Genomic DNA, 23,061 nt, shown 5'->3' on the forward strand with positions numbered 1-23,061 from the left:
GCACATGCACATGAAAGAAATAGTTTGGTTTTTCCCTCCTTTTCTTTTAATCTGTGGGACAAAAGCAGCAGGGGATATAGTAGAGACGGGAGCCTATCTATAGCTACATAGCTGCCATCAGGGGGTGAAAACTGACGCAAGGGCGCTCCATATATGGACATTCGTACTATGCGATGCACGCGCGCACACACACACAGAACACACGTTCTCTTCTCACGCGCGGCAACTTTCTGCAGTCAGATCTTTTTTGTATTTTCTAGTCGAAGCTGTCCTTTAATGATACCGACCAGCGGGCTGCCGCCTTATCAGAAACATAAATATACATACGTGTTCTTCCATTCATGACTGGAAAGCTCCACCTCCGCTTACGTCAGTTTGTTTATACTTCCAGCCCCGCCCAGCCGACGAAAAGCTAAGTACAACCCAACCGAGCGCGATATTTCATCAGCGACTACAACCACGGCATCTCTGTCCTTCTCTCTGCGTCCTGTGACCGCTCCAACCGCGAGATATCATCAAAGGTAATAACCCTTTACCATGTTTCATGTTACAGTGAATCATTTTCTTTCTCTCTAAATCGTGTTTTAATAACGACACTCTCCGCCTGTATCGTGTACTCGCTGTACTGTCTGATGCAATCCCTCGTGTCAGTTCAATTGGCGCACTTGTGTTTGAAGATACGACGTTTTTCATCTTTAGTTGGTGTTGTATGTGTTAGGAATCAAACACGAATGGTTGTAGGCGGGCGTCACACGCTATTTTTCATTTATTTCACAGTAGTTGATGTTCTGTACGTCGGTCGACGACTCATTTACGCGCGGGACTCATGTCCGTTACACGGAAAAGCCAAATAAAGTAGAAAGGAGACACTCAGTGAAAGGTGACCACGGCGGGGAAACGTTTAAACGAGTGTCTCCCGTTAAAAAAACACGGATCGACACTCTTCTGTGTCAATCCTCGCTCTTTTCATTCATTGTTTTGGTCCGAGGTGACAAACATCCCTCTTACTAAGAAGCGGTGCTAGAAGGCGTGGGATGACGGTAATGCTGCATTCAAACGCCCCCAAAACGGCGCCGAATTTCTCACAATCGAATAAGTTCACAATCATGCTCTTGTATTGTATTGTATTGTATTGTAAATCATTTTGTAGTTGTGAATGTGTTAATTAAAATCACGCTGCTTTGTAACTGCAAAAACTGATGTAGTAAAAAAAAAAAAAAAAAGCACAACAACAAGTAAACTCGTGTTATATTGTGTTTATAGTTGTAAATTATAAATACTCGCGCAGTATTACCTTTTATTGTGTTTAAATTTATTTGCAAGGACTCTGTCTGCTGGGAGCTTTAAGCACCGGCCAAAAGCAAGTCATCACAAGTCAAAACACCACAAGCACGAGTGATATGTGTACGTTACACATGGCAATTACGATGTTTCCGTAAGGGATGAAAGGCAGCACTGGCACCACGCGAGAGCCGAAGAGCCACGTAGCTAGCTGGTGTTTCCTTGACAGATGGGCTATCGGCTAAACGGACAGCTGAACATCGCCGAGTTTGGTCAGCACCGCTCGTAAGTAAGGCTATTTTAAGTTTAGGTCATTGTCGCCTTTATAGTAGTCTAAATTCCGTACACCAGCGAGTGCCTTCAAAGTCACTCATCCTTCCGGGTTGGAGTCTGTACCGTAGTGAAGCACGCGTTCTGGGTGTTCCCTCCCCTTGCTCGTGTTGCATCAGCCACTTGAAACACTCTCCACAACAGAGAAATGCGGGGAAATTACCCGGGTCGAAAATAGTAGAGAGAGTCTTGTTGTGCGGTGTGTGACAAGCCTGCTCGGAGATGAATGATCCAGGTGGTCTGATGGGCTGGGAGAGGTTGTCAGCCACATGCCACCTTACTCTCGTTAAATCTTGGCTTTATTTACACTTGAGTAGTTTCAAATGACAAAAAAAAAACAAACCCAATGACAGGCTGGATTTCGTTTTGTTTTTGCAACAACAGCCTCATATTTACCATTGACATTTTGCACATTTGAACATGTCAAAACACATCAGATTGTTTTTTATTGGTGTTGTCTGAGGGAAGTATTGTACATATACAGTTGCCAACACCCTGCAAACAAACCCTAATCAGGTTTTTTTTTTTTTTTAATGAGATTTAGATCTAATTTATGGTCATTTTAGTGCTGTTATGTCGCTTGCTGTGTATTGCAATTGAAAGGGGAGGTATGTTTACACCACTAGGGTTAGATTAATAATTAGGAAACTTACTGCAGGCTGTATTTGCTTGAGCTATGTGATTCTGATAAAATGGCAGCCACGTATAATAACATAGTAAATGTGTTATAAGTGTACGTTACTCTATTGTGATGCTCCCTTGAGCATCTCCAATTTGTGGATTCTTTTACCAGAAATGCAGTTAAACAGGTGCATAATTGCATCAGCAAATCACCAAGTCATAATTCAGCCCCTAACATCCTAATATTGATTATCGCTGTAGGAGGAGACCTGTTGCAATATTATTGTTCCATTATTCTTGAGCAATCCTACCTCTCTTGAGTAAGATTTCTGACAATTTCTGGTTTGTCATTCAGCGTCTGATAAGTTATTTTTAGTTAAATTGTGAAAACATTTCATAAACAGGGAATGTTGTGTATGTGTCATAACAGGAGGGGTGTACCAACACCTTTTAATGTCACCATCCGATGATCTGCGTCTGATATGCTCAACATCAAGTCAAGATTTCGTCTTCAAAAACCGTCATATTTTGTGTGTTTTTGTGAATAGGTGTCTGAGAAAAGCTGTGTCCAGCTGACAGGTTATACTTCCTTCTAATAGATTTGTAGTTCTCGCGGCTGTTTAAATGATAATGGTGTTGGCATTGGTTATGGGAAAGCGAACAGATTGGTCAGTTTGTCACATTCCATCTCACAACGAAGGCATGGTTTGGCAGGAGTCGTGGTTTTCAGCCAGGTGACTTAAAGGGTCGTTCGGTTCAGTCTCAGCGGTCGGTCAGTGTGTCCACACGTACTCACACACGTACAGTAACAACAACACAAACGGCCTTCATGTGAAAACTACAGTGCGTCTTATACATACAAACATATATTTCTGGCTCAAAAGACTACTGTACTGTTTATAACTTCAAACACCTGGAAAGCCATTGTGTGTGTGTGTGATGGCTACAGAATGGTGCACTGACCCTGTACGGACAGTCATAACGTGAGGTACCTTCCAAGGTTATGTAAGGTCAAAGTTGCACTCTTCAGTGGATGTTTAGCCCCACAGTGTACTGAACACGATGTTCCCTTTGTTCAGCTGCTGGCCCAACAATGACCATACTTCTTTGCTAGCACTAGGAACATTATTGTTACATGGATGTAGGATTTTCAGTAAACTGGATCATTGAACAGTTTTTCCACACATTTTCAGAAGAAGAATAAAGAAATACAAAATGCCTGTAGGGTGTGAGCACATTTGAAGACTTGAATGTCAACATTTATTTAGCCACACATACTTCATCTCTACTCACAGGCAATATTTAATTGTAACAGGTCCAGTCACGATCAGCTTTCACTAAGTTCCGGTATTTACTTATTACACAAAAGCTTCAGGTGCCTACATGAAAAAGCTGCAGATTAAAATTAAATCTTTGTAGCTTGTAGTGTTGTCACAATACTGCAATTTCTAACTTCAAAACAATACCTTGAAATAACGATACTCGCTACCATGTTCAGTGCCACGGGAAAAACTTGACACAAAGCATAAAGGTGTAGATTTTAATGAAAAGATAAATATAACAAGGCTTCTGTACCATTTGTTGTGTCAACAAACAACAATAAATTGTCATTGTCAATTGTTTAAAGAATTAAAAAAACAAATATTAGGTGCGCCAGTGCGACCAATGACGATGTGTAGTCGCACTTGACAGATTTTTGGGCGTGTGTGCAACGACAGCAGTCACACCCTGCTGCTCTGTTTGTTAAGTTACAACACTTGTAACTTAATTTACATTTCTGAATCGGAGACTTATATCGCGATTGATTTAGTTTAATGTTTCAACTCGTTAGCCAATTTTCTTGGAGAACTTTGTCGCTAAAGTTTGCAATTGATACTTGACAATGTGACTATGACATAGCAGAAATGGTCATATAACCACCGGGCTTCACTTTTGTTGTTGTTGTTGTTGTTGTCGTTGTCAACAGTGGCGGTCAAAACAAAGCCATGCCTTGTTTATACTTGGTGGAATGAGGTGCAGCAACATGCTATAATGGGGTTAGCAGGTTTATTACTTCTCCAAATAATCCTCTTAGATTCCACGGCAGCAGTTGCAACAACGCTAAGTCAAGTAACAGGACCATTATCCCTGAAGCCTGTTGTAACCGGAGCAGTGTTGGCCCAAGTCCGGGCAGAGTCCTCCAAGATAAAGAGCTCCTTTTAAAGAAAATCCAGTGTACTCTCGTAATGTTGCGGCTGAAGAAAGTGAACTGTGATACAGCAAATCAACTTGTCTCCCTTGTCACCGCTTAATGTTTGCTTTCTGGTGAGACTCGTGTAGTTTGTCTTAAAACAGGACGAGAAAATGGCGGCAGGTAGCTCTTTTCATGTGGGTGTGTGTGGGCTGTGGCGTAGCGGAGCTTACAGACGGCACATTTGTGAGCCACACCTCCGCGCAACCTGGCATAAATCTGCCCCACTTACGCAAACGGGCACCCTCGTGAAAACCACAAGGAAAAGATTAGCAACGAGCTGACGTGACTGAGGCATCGAGCAGGGTGAAGGTGGTGTCTGCATCGCTTTAATGAGACCCCGTCTTAAATGGGGTCATACAGCAAGTAGGTCTGCATCTCTGTAACCTTAGGGTGGGAACTGTGCCACTACTTAGTCTGCAGACATGAAAGAAGGCCTTACTTTGATAGGAAAATGCAACATTTTTTGAATAAATTTGTATTTTTACAGACTTACAGTCAGCATAGTTCCAGTTAAGCACCTTTGTCCTGCTTAGTGAAGGTATGTGTTGGACAAACCCCTGTGGAGATCACAGCCAGCTGGGCACAGTAGTTAAGTATTAAATGTTTATTGACACAACATTTACACTCTCAGATCTCAGTTCCTGGTGTGCGAGTGGAAAATGCTACTGGAATGTCACACCAAGTGGGGAGTGGGAGCGTTATCCACCGTGTACCAGTTTCCCATCAGTCTTCAGAGGGCTGAGTGTTTGTTATTTAATTTCATTGTTTGACAGTGTTTGTCTTCTTTTTTTCTCCCAACACTTAACTGTACTGGGCAGGATATTCTCTTTTGAAACGGAACGACTACAAGCGCTTTGATAAATGGGTTATGTTATTTTTATGGTATTAATAGAATATTGTCATTGTATGAAACATTGTGAGCACATGTATCCGGTGTACTCAGAAGAAGAACAGGCCAAAATTAGACCATATCATAATATACAGCTGAAAGACTTTATTTTCTTTCTTCTTCCTTTTGTCAAATAGTCTCACATATACTGTGTGACCTGAACTCGTGCGCAGGTTAGTAGGCGAAAACATTGTCTGAGCGCTTGGCTGATTCCAGCTTTCCCGACAGTACCTGACACTTTTTGTATCAGTTTCCTGAGCAAGGATGGAATTGAATTTATTTAATTAACCTTTTCCCCACAAACTCACAATGGAAATAAAAGTAAAAGCAATGATAAGGGCTTCATCTTGTCTTGTTTTTAATCAGCTCCTGAAGAGGGAAAAAGCCTGAAGCAGCGCAGCACTTATATTTAGGCTTTAACTGGCAAGGCAGGTAAAAAAAAATGACAGTGCAACAAACAAAAAAATGCCAGAAGATCCAAGTACATCCTCACAGTCAGACTGCCCTGTGAATGTGCTGCCAGGTTAGTGTTTCACTTGTCCTCTTTGCTGCTTGACCGGTGAAGTGACTGATAGGCCTGAAACGTCCATCCGCCTTCTCAGCACTGACACCGAGGAATCAGGTGTCACAGCATTAATAGCTTCAGACCTGCAACGTTGTCTCTGATGCTGCCCGGCCCGCCCCATGTTTGAAAGAACTGATAGGTCTTTTAAAAGCAACATTATGTAACGTTTTTACCTTAAAATAACAGCTTCAAAATCATGTTGATGCTACAGTGTCTTGGAACAGGGTGAATGGTGACTGTGCCTCAGCCACTCCCTAACCCTATCACTTCTGCACTATGTAACTTCAGTGAGCGGGTAGGATCACAGCATAACACACGTTTACTTGCTATTCTTAATGGTTTATCTATTGCAGTTGTAGTAGTCATAAAAGTAGTGTAGTATTTGCAGATAAGATGGACCTACCTCACACGTGAGACTAGAAGCATGGCTTCGCTGAGACTGACATGTGCCAGCATGTGTATTACCTCAAATAACAATGAGTTGCAACACTAAATTAATCTGCCATTTCTTGCTCAAGGGCTTTGGTAATCAGAACTTTACATCTCAGTTCATACAATTACTCTGAAGGGATACCAAAATAAAAGACTACATGATCCCCGTGATGCTGCAGAAAGTGGGAGGTGATCAAACTGAAGACATCACATACCGCAATAATAAAACTAAACACGTGAAGACATGTAGCGAGATAACAAAAACAAATGTTGGCTTGCTAATGACATTCACACTGAATCATTCACACACTCTCTTGATGTGAAAAGCTTTGGTCTCGATGTTGAAGACTTTATTTAGTGACATGTTAAGTCCTTCAGAAAGCAATGACATGCAGCAGAATGAGTCTGCTTTCTGTCAGGAGGAAAAAAGTATTATACGAGTTGTGATTGGAAAACATTTCCTCATATTCTTGGTTTATTGTTTGATCAAGATGGAGTAGTCTCACCAACCTCACCTGTTTTAAGAAACACGTGGTCTCCCCACAGCTTGGAGTAATAAAAGAACAAAGAAACTTCATGTAACCACATTTACATATTTTTCAGGTCTAACATTTTTCCGGGGGGTGTGTTTGTGTCACATGGCAGCATTCTTCGATACACAGTGTCACTACCCTACATTTTTGGGTTACACCCGGTCGGTGATTTACGTCAAACCTGTTTTTGTGTGTTGATGTTTCCGTGAATCTGACAGGCCTCTGAAGACAAACAGAAAGATGGTGTATCTGTTCAGGTCAGATGTGCTGTGCAAAGAGTCCTTGGCATGTTATTAGCTGTTCCCGGTGTACGCGAGTGTGTGCACATTTACTGACGCTGGAGTAATCCTTATCATTCAGCCTTTACTGAACTTGAAAAGTTCACTACTACGGAGGTAAAATAATGTTTGCTGTTGTCCTTGAAGGGGGTGTCTTTTTTTTTCTCTCTCTCTCTCTAAATTACGATAATACAGGGGGGAGTAATCATGATGACCTTTGAATCTCAGATTATTTTGTTGAAGGTAGTATTTCGCAAAGACATTTTGACTCTTACATTTCCATTGGGCAATCGCAAAGCAAAATATCTAAGTAAATTTTGGTTGCAGCAGTTAACATAGTAACATTGTTATTTTATTTATTAACTTTGTAGTGCACAAAAATAATGGATCAGTAAAAAGAAATAGAATACACACAGTACATAATGATTTGGAAGTAAAAGTAGAGACAACAAATAAAGTAACAGTTGCTCATTTCTTCATAGAGCCACAGTAAGACTAAACTTGCCTTCTAAATTAGAGTTTGTGATATAAATGTGTTAGTCATTGAAGATTTACAGTAATAATTCAATGCCCAGGGTATATTGTTAGTTATTTGAACTTTTCTTGCAGGTTTTATATAGAGTAAAGGTCAGTTTTTATCTGTCTATCAACCTTCTCGCGGTGCAGCTGGTTCACTTTATCGAGCTGCTGGCTCACGCTGTCCTCCTCTCCCCTTGTTGATATTAGCAGAAATCAACCATATCGTCCCCTCACAGCCTCTGGCGTTCCCAGGCTTCTCCCTGTCAGCTTGCATCTGCTGAAAAAACATAACACTGGTAGTGGAGTACATAGTCTCGCAGTAAGGGAGTGGTGAGGAATCAGGCTAGGTGCTCTTTTTGTTTTTACAGGGGTGTGTGCTCGGACAGATTTATTTGTCGAGACAAATTTAAGATAAGTTGTAAGCCCGGTAGGTTTTCTTTTGTCTTCATGAGGCCTCTCTGTGTCCCACTGCGTCTCATGATGTGCTACTACGACGTGAGAGGTGGAGGTATGAATTCCTGGAAGTTGTGTAACTGTTCTCGTGTAGTGCAGTGCGTTCTGCCTGCGTTCACTTGAAATGTATCTAAAACCTACCGAGAAACTACGACATCGGACGACATAAATCAACTTGACAAGCTACGTTATGAAGTTGCCAAGTTGATTGTTAGGAGAGAAAGCGTCAAGTTTGTGAAATGTTTCCTGGAAAACGTTCACTGTTGCAAATCCCACAGCTGTGTGAATGTTTGGCAGTTACTGAATAGTTGCCTGTTTTGAGCGCTTATTTTCTTGTTGTGTTTCCTCACAGGTCCTAATCTGCTTCTGCTGCTGCTGCTAAATATTGTGACCATAGACCAGCTACTTCCTGTTCTCTCTGCGCTCCAGTGACTGTCAACACACCTCCACTAAAGGACCAATAAGAAGTACTCGGCTTACCTACCCAAGTACTCCTACTGTCAGGCCAGTCACACGTGCTCTGTTTAAGCTGTGTCAATCACACACACCCACACTTGACGTTTTAAAACACATAGCCTGGTTCAGCGCCCACACACAGTCACAGCAAATATGGCAAGCAAGCTGTCCAACTTCGGCAAAACCCTGCTGCGTCGCCGGGCATTAAACGGCTCTGGGGAGGAGTCCCAGTTCGCCCGCTGCCTGTCCACCCTGGACCTCATCGCCTTGGGGGTGGGCTCCACGCTCGGCGCCGGTGTCTACGTCCTCGCAGGCGAGGTCGCCCGGGAAAAAGCAGGACCCGCTATCGTCCTCTGCTTCCTCATCGCTGCTCTGTCCTCCATGTTGGCCGGCCTATGCTACGCTGAATTCGGTGCCCGTGTCCCCAAAACGGGCTCTGCATACCTTTACAGCTACGTGACGGTTGGAGAGATCTGGGCCTTCATCACAGGGTGGAACCTCATCCTCTCCTATGTGATAGGTGAGCTTTTAATTTGCTGTTAATGTAGCAACAACATTGATCAATTTTTTTAACCAAGAATGATGGAAAGTATTTCCTGTGGTAACCCCGTTTCTGCCTTGTCTTTTAGGTACAGCCAGTGTGGCCAGGGCGTGGAGCTCCACCTTCGACAACCTAGTCGAGCAAAAGATCTCCGACTTCTTCAAAGCCTCCATGGCAATGAAGGTGCCAGGAGGGGTGCTGGCGGAGTACCCCGACCTGTTTGCCCTCATCCTCATCCTGCTGCTTACTGGTGAGTTAACAATCAGCCATTATTCTCACTATATGAGAGCTGTTGAAACCTGTTTAACCAACAGGAACCTTGTTGCGACTTTTACTTCCTGTGAATTGTAAAATTTGATTGTCGTCTGAACAATCGAAAGGAAGAAATGAAACACATTTATCGGCAATTCTCTGTAATTGTTTTGTTTTATTATGAAAAACTGGAAAGTTTTACCTCTAAAGTTTTGACTAAACTCGGTGAGCACAAGCTGAGTGCTACTGATTCTCCATAGGCATTGTTAGCATTCATGAAAAACATTACATAACAGCAAGAACAGTTGTCACACTGATATTACAGCTTGTGTTGCTTGCCAGTAGCAGTGTTAGAGCGAAATAAGTGGTGGATGGGTGTCGCTCGCTGACTGATTGCATGTTGGAAGTAATGAACACGTCCACCCACATAGCAGAACATGTTGTCACTGGTGCTGAATTATGAATTCTCTCTTCTCTCCGTCACATCCCCCTCCTCCACCTCCTGTTCTTTGTGCCCTCAGGACTTCTGGCCTTTGGCGTGAGCGAGTCAGCGCTGGTGAATAAGATCTTCACAGGCATCAATCTGGTTGTTCTCGGCTTCGTTATCATCTCCGGCTTCGTTAAGGGGGACACGACCAACTGGAGCCTGAAGGAAGAGGACTACTTCCGCTTCATAAACCAGACCAATGGCAGCGTGACAAACAAGTAAATGACCGCTGCCTATGTCTGCAAATGAAATGGTCATTATAGTGTTTTTTATCTGTCACTGATTGTCTCTTTTCTTCTGCTTCTCAGCATTGAGAAGGATTTCGGCAGTGGTGGTTTTGCTCCGTTTGGTGTCGCTGGAGTCCTGTCTGGTGCTGCCACCTGCTTCTACGCCTTTGTGGGCTTTGACTGCATCGCAACAACAAGTGAGTAATTTTACTATTTCCGTGACAATCACTGTAGAGAAGGGCTTCACAAATTGGCTGCATAAACAGACATTAAAACACTCGCTTCACACTCTTTCTTCATTGGTATGAACAAAAAAACTGACACATACGTGGATCACCTTTACAAGCAATATGTCAATGGAAGGATTGTACCGTGACACAACACACGGATGCATTTAATCCGGACCTTGCGCTTGTTTGCTCAGAGGTTTGTGTATTTACTGTAACTGGGCTTCTTGTTTGACAAGTGCCTCTTACTGACAGTGTCCCCTGAAAGGTTTGTCCAATCACCTGCCAAGTTTTTTTTTTTAAAAGCCCCTGCCCTTTTTGGAGCAGTTTCCAAGGACGCACACAAGAGTCGACCTACTACTTAGTCAATATTTCCACATCATGTTTTGGCATTGCTGAGCTGAAGCCGATTTTGGTTCTTTGTTTGAGCGCTTCCTATCAACTAATCCTCTTCTTCTTCCGTTCTCTCTGTCGTCCTCAGGTGAAGAAGCAAAGAACCCCATGCGCTCCATACCTATTGGCATCGTGGCCTCACTGCTCATCTGTTTCTTCGCCTACTTCGGCGTGTCTGCTGCTCTGACCCTGATGATGCCGTATTACCAGCTGGACACACAGAGTCCTCTGCCTGAGGCCTTCACACACGTAGGCTGGGCTCCGGCCAGGTACATCGTGGCTGTGGGCTCGCTCTGCGCTCTGTCCACCAGGTAAGGAAGGAAATTAACTTCTTGCTATGCTGTGCTTCTTTACAGCAGCGTTAACCTTTTAATATGTGAATATAATACTAACTGTAATGTTGTCTCAGTCTCCTCGGCTCCATGTTCCCCATGCCCCGTGTCATCTACGCCATGGCAGAGGACGGACTGCTGTTCCGTACCCTGTCCAAGATTAACACTCGCACAAAGACTCCCCTTCTGGCTACCATCGCTTCTGGTATTGTTGCAGGTACGTTCACTGTGATGATTTTTTTTTTTGATTGTGTGTTTTGTCTTTATGTATCTTCTTTATCATGTTGGCTCATGACTTCAGGCCAGCCATCTTTGCTTTGTATTTGTGGGTCACAGCTCTGTATCTAGCAGCCTCTCTGACTTGTTGTCTGTTCAGGATCAGTAACACTTCGCACTTACGAATATTAAGGTTTATTTTCCTTCATGCCTATGTTGTGAGCAGCTTGAGCCTTTGAAGCTCTTCCTTGTTCCTCTTTCTGTCTTAACAGGAAAAATATTTCTAATGAATCTGGTTTTACTTCTCCTTACAGCTCTCATGGCCTTCCTGTTCGACCTGGCAGCTCTGGTCGACCTCATGTCCATAGGAACTCTGTTGGCATACTCTTTAGTTGCCATCTGCGTCCTCATCCTCAGGTAAGCACCTTTTCTTCTCTTTGAGCAAGTCTTTCGAAGTTGTAATTAAGTTTCCCGGAAGGCAGTTTCAAAGCATACCATTTATTTGCAGGTACCAGCCAGGCAACCTGAGTTCATCCAGCCAGACAGAGAAGCTGGTGGAGCTGGTGGAAGGGGAGAAGGTGGCTGTAAGTGGAGGGGACAGCGGTGACGAGTTTGGCATGGAGACGGAGGAGAGGCCGCTCCAAGAGACCTTCACCTTCAAGCTGCTCTTCTCCCCGAGTGGAAAGAACCCAACACAGACCTCTGGGACCATCGTCTACGCTACCACTGCTATTATTTGTAAGAATAACAGAATAAGACACATGAATGTTCTAATTTGCATCTTGCCGACACAATCCTAAGTAACTTTCTGTCCTATTGTTTCCCTGCAGCGGTTTTTATCACCGTACTCTGTGTCATCCTGGCCAACTGTCTCGAAAAGCTGAGGGACGGACATGCAGGCGTCTTGGTGCCCGTCGTCATTTTGACTCTGCTCTGCGCCGTCTGTGTCATCATCATCTGGAGGCAGCCAGAGAGCAAAGAGGCTCTCACCTTCAAGGTAACGCTCAAACCCAGGACTACATGACGTTATTTGTTTTGTAATTATAACACTGATGTTGACTCTGAGGCTGTCTCGGCAGCTGATTCCCTCAATTGGCGCCACAGGGTCAATTTCACAATAAATTTACGCTGATTTTTTCTTACGCCCTTTATTTTCTGTCTCCTCAAGGTCCCTCTGCTTCCCTGGTTGCCCCTGTTCAGTGTTTTCGTCAACATCTACCTCATGATGCAGCTGGACATGAGCACATGGATCCGCTTCTCTGTCTGGATGGCTATCGGTAAAGCTTAATCCTTTTCAATCACCATTTCTAGTGCTACATGCATATTGCACATTGCCTATTATAGTAACAGTTTAGATGTGATGATAAAGGCCATGAGAGTCTGGAAACTTTTTGCTATAGATACCTTGAAGGTGCATGAATTTTTAAAGCTGTATAAACCCTGCATGTAACTGTTGCATAACCTCCTCTTCTCTCTCTTTCCTCCCCTCCAGGTTTCGCCATCTACTTCTTCTATGGTATTAGGAACAGCAGCGAAGCAGCCAACAGGTCATCCCCGCGCAAATACGAGCCCGCGCTGCAGAGCAAGAGCCCGATCTACAAAGGCGCACCCGATGACAGCGACGTGGAAGCGGGCAGTCCCTGATACAGACTGACGTAGACCTGGGGAGTGTTGCAGATCATCTACACTCATTTGTTTTTTGGCCGTCTGGTCGAACTGGCAGCCAAACGCCGCAGTGTAGGCGGCCCTGGAACGCAGCCCTGGGTTTAAAAGGAAGAGGAGGCAAGAAAACGCCACACACATCTTACCTCTCACTCAGAGGCTAATTAACTTGACGGCTAGACACTGTGACAGAGCCACTTTCTGGTCCGCGTGTTTGTTTTAATCTATCTGTTTGTACTTAGCCTTAGCCCTCTGGAGATCTACCTGCAAAACCTACCTGCTTCAAATGAACTGAACTAACAAAGAGTACTGTGGCGATTCTCGTGAAGTTTCCGTTAACTGGAAGAATGTTACACTATACCAATTTAGTCTTTGCTTCTTCTCTGATGTCAGTGCGCTGTAGCTTTTGTGTGCAGTCATCGGCACATGAAAAACAAATTATGACTTGAGACAGTGAGTTTACAGCCGTTGAGAGCCCTGGATCCATGAGCTAGACTTCAAACTGTCTGTAAAACATGAATAGTTGTCAGTAGGGTTAACATGTGTAGTTTACTGTTCCCAGTTTGTTACACTTTCCTGTTTTGTTTTCATGTAAACAGGGTAGCTCTGCAGCTGTGCGGTTGACGGTGTAAGTCAGGGCCGCAAAAATGCAGATTGGTCAGTAGCACACGGCCGATGTCATCTATACAGTGCGGTTCGATGTCCGAGGTTTAAGTACATGCTTTACAGATTGGTAATGTTTTTTTTTTTAACACACTATCGCCTTTGTGCCCCCCTGCTCCCAGCTGGCCAGTATGCGTACGCAGCAGCATTTCTGAATCGTATGAAATCAGTCGCTTCTTGTCTATTTTGCCATGATTCACGGGCATTTTGTGGACGATGAGCAGCTTTTACAACCGTAAACGTCCTTTTTTAAATCCGGAAACTGAAGTAAAAAGAGCAAAAGAAAGCAGGAGTTATACGATTTAATCTCTGCTCTTCGCTCTGCTACTTACCGCAGTCTAAACTTGATCCATATGTTATTCTAAAACACATATTTTCATAAACTTATTGGCTTTTCTTAGGTCGGATATAAGAGTGCATGGAAAGATCTGTATGAATTGTAAATAACCAGGTTTAATTTACATGTTTGCAAGGCTGTACCCAGATGTGTTTGGCAGATCTGAGGAAGCTGCTAGATTTGCACATTACAAGCTGCTTATCGAGTTATCGACGAATAGCGCATTAAAAAATCCAGTCAATGAATTGTCCCTGTGGTGTCTGGGAGCTGGGGGTCTCTTTGTGAACAAGGGCCTGTCTTTAATCACCACTAAAATATCTTTTCGATTTTTACTTTCTTGTGAAAATGAGATTTTTTCACAAAGGTTCTGTTTTTAGTTTCAATTGAAACTCGTTCTTGGCAGCTTCGTCTGTGAAGCAGCCATCACTTGTATTTTATTCAACTGTATTTTATTTTTACTACTAAACCTTGTTTTCTGTTAGCTTTGTTAATATTTGAATGTTGCTAGTCTTGTTTTGTCTCGGATTCCTCAATCAATTAATATGCTTTTTAGATGTATTTTAATCGTTACATGTACAGTTTTTAGCGTGCTGATGTTTTTGCTCATGTTTGTTTATCTTTTTTTCCAAATGATTTAATTGTGATATCCTTCCTGACCAAATGAACGTGTTTTTGGGAAGCTAAGCTTTCCAAAAACGGAGAATGACCCACTGACAGTTGGTCTCTAAATTGTGTAATTTAAACTCTTTCTACCCCCAATCCTCTGGAGTCGACATAACTTATTGTTAATAGCATATTTTTTTTGTTGTTCTAGTAAAGTGCTTTACTGTAGACTGTACAGTATCTATATTGTATTTGTATAATGCTGTAAATTATACAAATGTACTTTTGTTAAAATATGAACTTAATTGTAAAAGATGGTTTTTTGAATTACACTTGAAGGCATTTCATTTGACACCTGATGCTGCTGAAATCCACACTATACAGATCCTTTTTCAGATAAAATGGTCTTACTGGATGTAGTATTGGAGCATTCCTGCAGAGTTTTACAAGATGTTGCTCCCCCCTTCAGACCTGTCAGATGTTGACATATCTCCCGAAATAGGAGGGCGTTCAGTTGGATTCAGCCAGTGTTTCTGGATGAAGTGAATCGATTTATCTGGTGCCTAAAGAAGCGATCCACCTGCCTGAGAGAGGCACCCGGGCTGCTCAAACCAAGAATCCGTCATGTATTACACATAATCTGAGGCTCGAGGCTTTTGCCTGGAGATTGGCACTCATGTGTTTTCTCGATGATGAATCCCAGGAAGAGTTAATTTGTCATTAAAAGGTTACGTGATGTGGCTGTGACTCATATCACGCAGAGCTCTTCATACCCAGCCCTTGTGCCTTTTTTTTCCAAAAGTCAATACCATCATCTCCCCTCTCAGTGCTGACAATTATCTATTTTTGTCTTTCTGTTTTATATCCTGTACATACTGGCTGTCATGTACAAAACCGAGCTGTATTTTCAATGTTTTTTTTAAAATAAAATGATGATTCTTGCTTTATGCAGACAAACCTCTCTGTGTTTTATCTATCTTTTTATTTGTTAAGGACATTTTCTAAGTATGAGCTGAATGCCAGAGGCTGTCGAAGCAACTTCTTTTACTGAGAGTGTGACTGTGATGCTAACAACTATGTCAAGACTCTACCCTCGGGCTGTTTTACTTACTTTGAAACTCCTGACTACAACAATTTCAGGCCTACGTTAGAGCTACCAGTAGTAGTGGTTTATCTACTCATTGATTTTACTAAAAGAACAATATGAGCATTCACCGCATTTTTATATCCGGCCGCAGGCCTTAACATGCTCTAACAAAACTTGTTTGTCAAGATTAATAACTTGTTTCTGAATCACTGCCTGAGTCGGACAGTGTGAGGAGGTGTCACTATGACTAAACAAACTAAATGAACAAACTCTTTGTTTCCATTACTGAATCAACAAACTGACCTTAAAGGACAACACAGTTTCAGACAGTTTAACTTTGTTTATATGTGGCGGACCCTGCCACCTTTCTAGCTTCAAACAGTGTGTTGTGGAAAAAATAAATAATTCTGAGTTTGTATGATTAAATCATTAATATTGTAAATATTAAAATTATGAGTTAGAGTTTCTTCTCCAAAACTACATAGTGCCCCTTTAATTAACATTAATTAATAACTATTTAATTGTTACCGAACTGAAGTGCTTTGTAAACCATTTGTAAATGTTTATAATCATAATTTGCAGCTTTACAATAAACAATGAATTAATAAATGGTTTATAAAGTGAAAGTGAAATAACTATTAACTAAAGTTTATGCAAACGTGTTTAAACTCATGAGATACAAATAGCAGATGAAACAGTCACAGACAGGTTTCTCTTTGCAAATGCTCACCTGTCCATATTACAGTAAGTACCTCATATGCAGTGTTGAGGTCAAGACCAGCTTAAACAAGACCAAGTCCAGAGTGTATCGAGACCGAGACAAGACCAAGACTTAAAGGTGTTGAGACCAAGTCAAGACCAAGACCAGTACGAGTCCCACACTGCATTAAACAAAAATAAAATGTGGAACATGCAAAGAATAGGTATTGTTAAAATGTATCTGATCGTCATTTACATCAGAAAGCACCTACAGGGGGGAAATTTATGGGAGTTTGACTTTGTTTTCCATGAGCAAACAAATACACATATGAAGGAGCTGCAGTTAACTTGACCATCGTTATTCTAACACTGCCTTTCCATGTTTGATCATCGACGAAACACAATATAACTTTTTGTCTAAGCATCAGGTTTTCTGTGTGACTCTTGTTTTTCGTGGTCACCATCATGAAGTTCAGACTGTATTCAAAAAATATTCAATTCAGTGGTGTCCTTGCAGTTGTGGTCCTAATGAGTAAAAGTGTGAGACGACACAGAGATCTTCAGGTCTAGGTCTTGAGACTTACTACAACACCACTTATCTGTAAAATAAAGTTGACCAAACATGAAAGGGGCCTCATTATGATTAATTCATGTAAATTAGGAACCATTTATAAATTAAAATTTACTGACCAACCACTCTATCTGGTCTCAAGACTTTTTATGTGACATTGATAATATAAGTCTGGTCGATATTGATATTGACGGTTCCCTCTCCCTCCCTTCTCCACATGATACAGCCGCCCTCTAGTGGTCACACACAGCGTTACTGTCAGGTTCATGGTACAAAGAGCAACATACCTCCCATCTTTGCACAGGGCAAATCTTTATTAATGCCTCCAGGCGTTTATAATCGATGACACTTGTGCTATAATAATCTCAGAGTCACAACAACATCAAAGAGTCGACTTTATCGGGGGTGGATTTTTTTAAAATGAATTATTTACAGGTTGTGTATTGGTTGTGTGTTTCCTGTCACCTTACAGTTTAGATCTTAATATTCACAGGGTAAAAACACACTTGTGGCTATGAACAGGAAGTTGATTTTGTGTGTTTAGGCTTCTTTCTTCCAAAAGGCACTCGAAAGAGACACTTCCACTGCACAGTTAAAATATATGAACTCACCCACTGTTCTTTCTAAACATCCGGATATTAATGCTAACAATCTGCAGGAGGGTTCAAATAATCTTAATTTGTTCACTTTCTGTGTTTCACATACATTTTTTGTCATTGCGCCAGATATCCCCAAGTAACAAATCAAACACTCGATTAATTCTGCTCCTGATGAGATTCAGTACTGAGTGAAGTGGCTATTTACATTTTTATCAAAAATAAAAACTTGTTTTCTTTCTTTGGAAAAATTTTAGTTCAACTGGAGGCATGCATTGATTATAAATATGTAACAGATTGAATCTATAAATGGATCGTAGGCATAAGCGTGAGAAGAGACTAGAGTATGACCTTGAAGGCGTCATGTAACGGTTAAGAGCAGGCTCCATATTCAAACAAACTCCAGAAGTATGGAGTCCCAAAGTGTCCAATATTAAATGAATTATTACATATATTATTACATGAATAATTTATGTATTTTATTATTTTTTTTATAAATTATCATGAAATGTTATTTTACCTTTTTTTAAGGGGTTAATGTTTTTATTATGATATTTTTCATGATTTTTTAAATAATTTTTTCATATTTTTGTTAGTTTCATTATTATGTGACTTTTTCATATTCCATCAAATTTAGCCAATTGGCTTAGCTTAGCTTAGCTTAGCGTCTGAATCGTGGCAATCTGGGGTGTGTGATTGACTGGGACAGGCAACAACATCACTGTCATGACAAGTGGCATCATTAAATAAAACGTGATATGGAAAATGTCATGATGAAAAAAGGGCATTTTGAAATAAAAATGTAAAATAAATGATCAATACTTGAGTTATAATAATTTCTTTGATAAATTCAAATATTTTACACAGTTTATTGATGTAATTATCTTTTTCAAATTGTAGTTTTCAAATTATTTAGTATTGTAGACTTTGGGTTTCCATACAAAAGGTTTAAATATCTTAACTGTTCTCACAAGTGAACCAACACAGTCTGGTAAACATGATCTGGGTATACTTACCATATCGATTTTAAAAAAAAAGAAGTTATAATGGCTATCAGTAAGCAGCTACGCTAACTTTTCCTTTCAGCAAACAACATGAAACATTTTCACAGTGCAAACTCTTTCTTCAGCAGTCATCAGCAGGTCGCAGTCAGACAAACAAACACGACCGAGTCTGAAACTTTGGTTCATCTCCCTCCACTCTCTTTATGTGCTAAACCACCTGGATTTTTAAATGCAGTACAATCAGTAAAGATCTCTTTCTGTCCCATGTCTCTTACTGGATAATAGTCTAAGGTCCCAATATATTCAGAGTATTATGCATGAAAAGGAAGAGGCTCACACCACCAACGACATAACTGGCCACTGGAGTATAACTGTACACATCAGGAAAGGCCAAAAAAGTGCAGTAAAGCTGAAGTGTTGGTAAGAGCTGCAGGACTAATACAGTCACACACACATGCACACAGAACAGTGAGGGGCTTAGGATGCTTCTTGTGCTTCTACGCCTGTTGGGAACATCAAGTGTCTTAAGTTTGGAGCCATGAACAGGCACCTGAAAGATGAAACAATGTCTTATTTATATAGAGAGGTGTGTAACTGAGCAGGGGATTATTATGAGTCCCGAAAAACTGTCTGAGACGAGAGCGATCTCCTACAAGTTGGAGTCCGCTTAAGTTTTTTTTAACCACCTGTAAGGTGAATCAGCACAAGCACTGCCGGCTGCCCTTGGCGACCTCCTCGGAGGAATGGACGGTGTTGGGAACAAATCCGCTCTTGACGCCCTCCCAGCCGTCCTGGATCTTGATGTCCCCGCTTCGTACCAGCTCAAAGATGTCCCTCGTCAGATCTACGAACGCCTTGTGAGTAAGAAACAAAAATTAAAATCAGATTGTGAAGGATCATAAATGAATTTAAAATGACTTGCAGGCATAAAATTGTCAATTTGGGTGAAAAGGCATCAGGGAAATGTTATTCTCATTATGATTTTGTTATGTTTGCCAATCATTTTGGCAATTAAGGGTCTTGTCTCACGATGATCATTCCATTATAGCTGTAATTTGTAAAATTACAGCAAATGTGATGGCATATATGTCTAACTTGGGTCATGTTGTAGCAACTAAATCATCTCCATGACAACTGAGCAACTCCATCTGCTTAAAAAGGCAACGAGATGTGATTAAAAGCAAGTCTGATTAACATTTTCAGTCAAAAGTTTTGTAGATTGGAGCCAAATACTCCATTAAAGAACCACATTTGATCTGAATTTGGATCTCATCCACACCTTCTCCACGTTGATAGCGTCCCGTGCCGACGTCTCCACGTAGCGCATCCCGAAGGCCCCAGCCAGCTTCTCCGCCTCCTGCTGGGTCACCTGACGCTGGGCCTCCAGGTCACACTTGTGACCCACCAGCAGGAAGACGATGCTGTGCGGCTGGACGTGGCTCTGGGCCTCCTCCAGCCAGTTGTGGACGTTCTGGAAGGAGCGGCGGTTTGTGATGTCGAAGAGCAAGAGCCCGCCCACAGAGTTACGGTAGTAAGCTCGGGTGATCGACCTGGTTGGAAAGACAATACCGACTGTGACTAGCTGTTTAAGAGAGCCTTTTTTTAAAAATACATATTATTGTAACCTGTTTTTAAAGATTTATGTCTTTAGTAGGAGCCACATAAACAGGAGGGAGAAACAAATTTACAGACCATGTTTACACGGCGGCCATTTGGTGAGAAGCTCAAATGTTGTACTGAAAATTAAATATGGCCCGACGTCCCTCCAGATTTTCAGTGATCTGTATGGCTTTTATTCAAAGGTCGTAGGAAGGTTTTTTTATTGATGAAGAAAAGGATCAAAAGAGAAACAAATAAATCCGTCTTTACCTGAACCTCTCCTGTCCTGCTGTGTCCCAGATCTGTAGTTTGATTCTTTTGCCCGGCTCGATCTCCACCAGGCGTGAAAAGAAGTCCACCCCCACGGTGGGGTCCGACACCTGGGCGAAGCGGCCCTCAGTGAACCTCCGGATCAGACACGACTTGCCGACGGTGGAGTCTCCGATGACGATCAGACGGAACTGATAAAGCCATATCGTCTCCATGTCTCACCAGAATAAAAATCTACGGGGAGATAGAATCTTTCAGTCGCTCATTCATTGCTAGACCAACAATCCAGAGATGCTGAGTTTACAATCATATGACAAAGAAAAGCAGCAAATCCTCAAAGCTTTATTGTATTTTTGGTTGGAAAATTTCAGCTCTAATCCTTTAATTTACAGACCTATAACATTATTTTAACCAATTCTTAAAAATGGATCACCAGAAAAAAAAAATTCTTCACTTGGCCCTCAGGGCTTCCGTAGAAACACACCGGATGTAACAAAAAGCTAGGAAGTGGTTGACTGTTAACATTAGCTAACCGGTTATCAACTTTGGTGTTTTATCTTGAAATATGGCCGATGTCCCTCCAGATTTTCACTATAATTCATCTTTTTAGTTGCTGATGGTATCTATTTGTCAGATCCCAACATTAATACGACTTGCAACCTGGAACAAAGCACCCTTAACATGATGGAGGAAACTGGTCGCTGTGTGAATAAGGACTATGGAGCCACTGTGTTTTTTCTGTTTTATTTAGTCCCCATTAACTTCAGTTGTTTAGGCTCCAGAAATGTTTTGTGGACTATGAAACATAGACGGACTTGGTGGTGAGTAGATAATTAATTAATTTTAATCTTTTGGGTGAATTCTTCCTTTAAGAAAACAAAAACCACAGCAGGAAGTATCTTCACAAAATATTAAGTCCAAAACATGGCCTTGTTTGACCTAATGTCTCATCTGTGTATCTCTTCTTCCATTTCTACCTTCTGTGTTTTCTTTTGTCACACATTCAAATCCACGTGAATTAAATGAGAATAGCTCCAACATGTGTTTAGATAATATAATTTAATCCACACACGGTGTCGACCACACGGATGCTTCTTGGATTACGGCAGCCATCATGAGGAGAGAGTAATAGGCTCAAATCATCTCAGCAGTGTCCATGTGATTTACAGTTGGGTGATCTAATTTCAGGAGGGAGGGAGGGAGGGAGGGAGGGGGTGCAGGCCACTCCTCTCCAACTCAATAAACATTGGTGTAGTCAGCCCCCATGTGGATAGTAGACAGGTTTGTTATAACACACAATGAGGCCTTGAAGCTAAGCTAAAACAAAAAGGAGCTGCTGAAACACGACTGCTGGTTAATAGAAGATGTTTGCTTCCAGTGGCAGCTACTCATAATGAGATACCTCACAAAGAGTAAATGTTTGGCTCATGAGGCCCGGCCCACTTAGCTTCATGTCAAGGATGGAGCATTCACTCCAGTGGTTTCACATTCAGGACAACGATCTGATAAAAATCAGTGAATAATGACCTACCTCAACGTTAAGAGCTAAAAAACAATCCCCATATCGATGATTGTGTCTTCTAAGAATGATCCTCCAGAGCAGCAGTGGTTGTGTTATTGCCTACAGAGATAACCTGCACCAATAACATGCATCACGGTAACTAGGCCTCTGGTCCAGCATCCACATCTGAGCCGTATCTACAGATGAAAGCAGCCTGACGACCGACGGACGATCCGAGGTGAGCTGATGTGAGCAGGTGTGTTGATGTTTCCGCGAGGATCCGAGGATGAAATGGCAGCAGGACACAACAACAGCATCACACTCACACACTCGCATCTCCTCCTCGCCCTCATCAGCACCATTACCGTAACTGCACGCACAGCGGCGCAGCTGCAATCCTCCGGGTGCCTCGTGTTGCCTTCAAAGACTGTCGGAGAAAGAATCTTTACGAAGTGAGCGCAATTTATTTTAGTTAGAATCTTTATTTGGATCCTTTGTGTAAAAATCATTTAAACATAATTTTGGCACAATGTAGTTACATTAGCAATCAAGTGATTTTATTCCAATTGTATTAAGTTAATAATTTTTTATATAAAATAATGAAAAAAATACACATTATAGATATATAGAAATAGATATGGATATACAGTATATGTGTGTGTGTGTGTGTGTGTGTGTGTGTGTGTGTGTGTGTGTATGTGTGTGTTTGTGTTTATAAAATGAACATTTATTTACATAAAAGGGAAATATATATATAAAGAAAATACTAAGTTAAAATAAATATCAAAAATACATTAATTACGGAAGCCCTAAAGAGCCACACATTCATACATTTTATTTCCTCCGTTTTCCCGTGATAACGAGTTAATTTCATTTGTTTTCTCGAGATCTCGAGTTATTATCTCGAAATAACAACTGCCGTTTTCACGAGATAACGGGATAATTTTCTTGAGATCTCGAGATAACGAAACTCTGTTTTCCCGAGATAACCATGTAATTCATGTAATATAATTCACAGATTATGTGTATATTATCTGTAATAGCAAGGCATAATGCCATTTCAGCCTGTGTCAGGCCTTGATTGAAAAGATATGTGACGTGGTGATCGATATGCTCCTGCTCCTAGATCTTTATCATCGTTATCATGGTCAGACTGAGGAAATAAAATGTATGAATGCATGGCCCTTTAGGGCTTCCGTAATTA

The 23,061-nt window shown here is 41.6% G+C and overlaps 2 protein-coding genes across 4 annotated transcripts; one reads left to right on the plus strand and one right to left on the minus strand.

Moving 5' to 3' along the window:
• The first annotated feature begins 312 nt into the window (after positions 1 to 312).
• slc7a3a (solute carrier family 7 member 3a) lies at positions 313 to 15,491 on the plus strand. 3 transcript variants are annotated; one of them, XR_014624084.1, is made up of 13 exons: positions 313 to 521; positions 8,487 to 9,110; positions 9,220 to 9,381; positions 9,905 to 10,088; positions 10,179 to 10,294; positions 10,806 to 11,028; positions 11,127 to 11,266; positions 11,580 to 11,682; positions 11,774 to 12,003; positions 12,096 to 12,262; positions 12,434 to 12,542; positions 12,758 to 13,469; positions 13,527 to 15,491. XR_014624084.1 is itself a non-coding variant. In XM_084373484.1 (12 exons), exons 2-12 carry the CDS (start codon positions 8,744 to 8,746, stop codon positions 12,907 to 12,909), a joined length of 1,953 nt encoding a protein of 650 aa, XP_084229610.1. In that variant the 5' UTR covers positions 313 to 521; positions 8,487 to 8,743; the 3' UTR covers positions 12,910 to 15,491. The 3 variants fall into 3 exon arrangements, 2 of the variants coding, with proteins under 2 accessions (XP_084229610.1, XP_084229611.1); XM_084373484.1 differs by having other exon boundaries at positions 12,758 to 15,491; XM_084373485.1 differs by lacking the exon at positions 313 to 521 and adding an exon at positions 1,477 to 1,566 and having other exon boundaries at positions 12,758 to 15,491.
• A 1,684-nt stretch (positions 15,492 to 17,175) lies between these two features.
• LOC311269883 (ras-related protein Rab-39B-like) lies at positions 17,176 to 22,235 on the minus strand. Its single transcript, XM_084374383.1, has 4 exons — positions 21,888 to 22,235; positions 20,357 to 20,590; positions 19,767 to 20,037; positions 17,176 to 19,341 (listed from the first exon to the last, which is right to left on the minus strand). Exons 2-4 carry the CDS (start codon positions 20,569 to 20,571, stop codon positions 19,186 to 19,188), a joined length of 642 nt encoding a protein of 213 aa, XP_084230509.1. The 5' UTR covers positions 20,572 to 20,590; positions 21,888 to 22,235; the 3' UTR covers positions 17,176 to 19,185.
• Positions 22,236 to 23,061: the final 826 nt, after the last annotated feature.

Source organism: Pagrus pagrus (genome assembly GCF_965226575.1).
Source record: "Pagrus pagrus genome assembly, chromosome: 14".
Classification (NCBI taxonomy): Eukaryota; Metazoa; Chordata; class Actinopteri; order Spariformes; family Sparidae; genus Pagrus; species Pagrus pagrus.

Excerpts from the sequence above, each read along its gene's own strand:
- slc7a3a (XM_084373484.1), top strand. The coding sequence starts at position 8,744 with ATGGCAAGCAAGCTGTCCAACTTCGGCAAAACCCTGCTGCGTCGCCGG. Across the intron at positions 11,683-11,773 it reads ATCTGCGTCCTCATCCTCAG|GTACCAGCCAGGCAACCTGA; the intron begins GTAAGCACCTTT and ends ATTTATTTGCAG. Across the intron at positions 12,263-12,433 it reads AAGAGGCTCTCACCTTCAAG|GTCCCTCTGCTTCCCTGGTT; the intron begins GTAACGCTCAAA and ends TGTCTCCTCAAG.
- LOC311269883 (XM_084374383.1), bottom strand. The coding sequence starts at position 20,571 with ATGGAGACGATATGGCTTTATCAGTTCCGTCTGATCGTCATCGGAGAC. Across the intron at positions 20,038-20,356 it reads GCAGGACAGGAGAGGTTCAG|GTCGATCACCCGAGCTTACT; the intron begins GTAAAGACGGAT and ends CTTTCCAACCAG. Across the intron at positions 19,342-19,766 it reads ACGCTATCAACGTGGAGAAG|GCGTTCGTAGATCTGACGAG; the intron begins GTGTGGATGAGA and ends CTTACTCACAAG.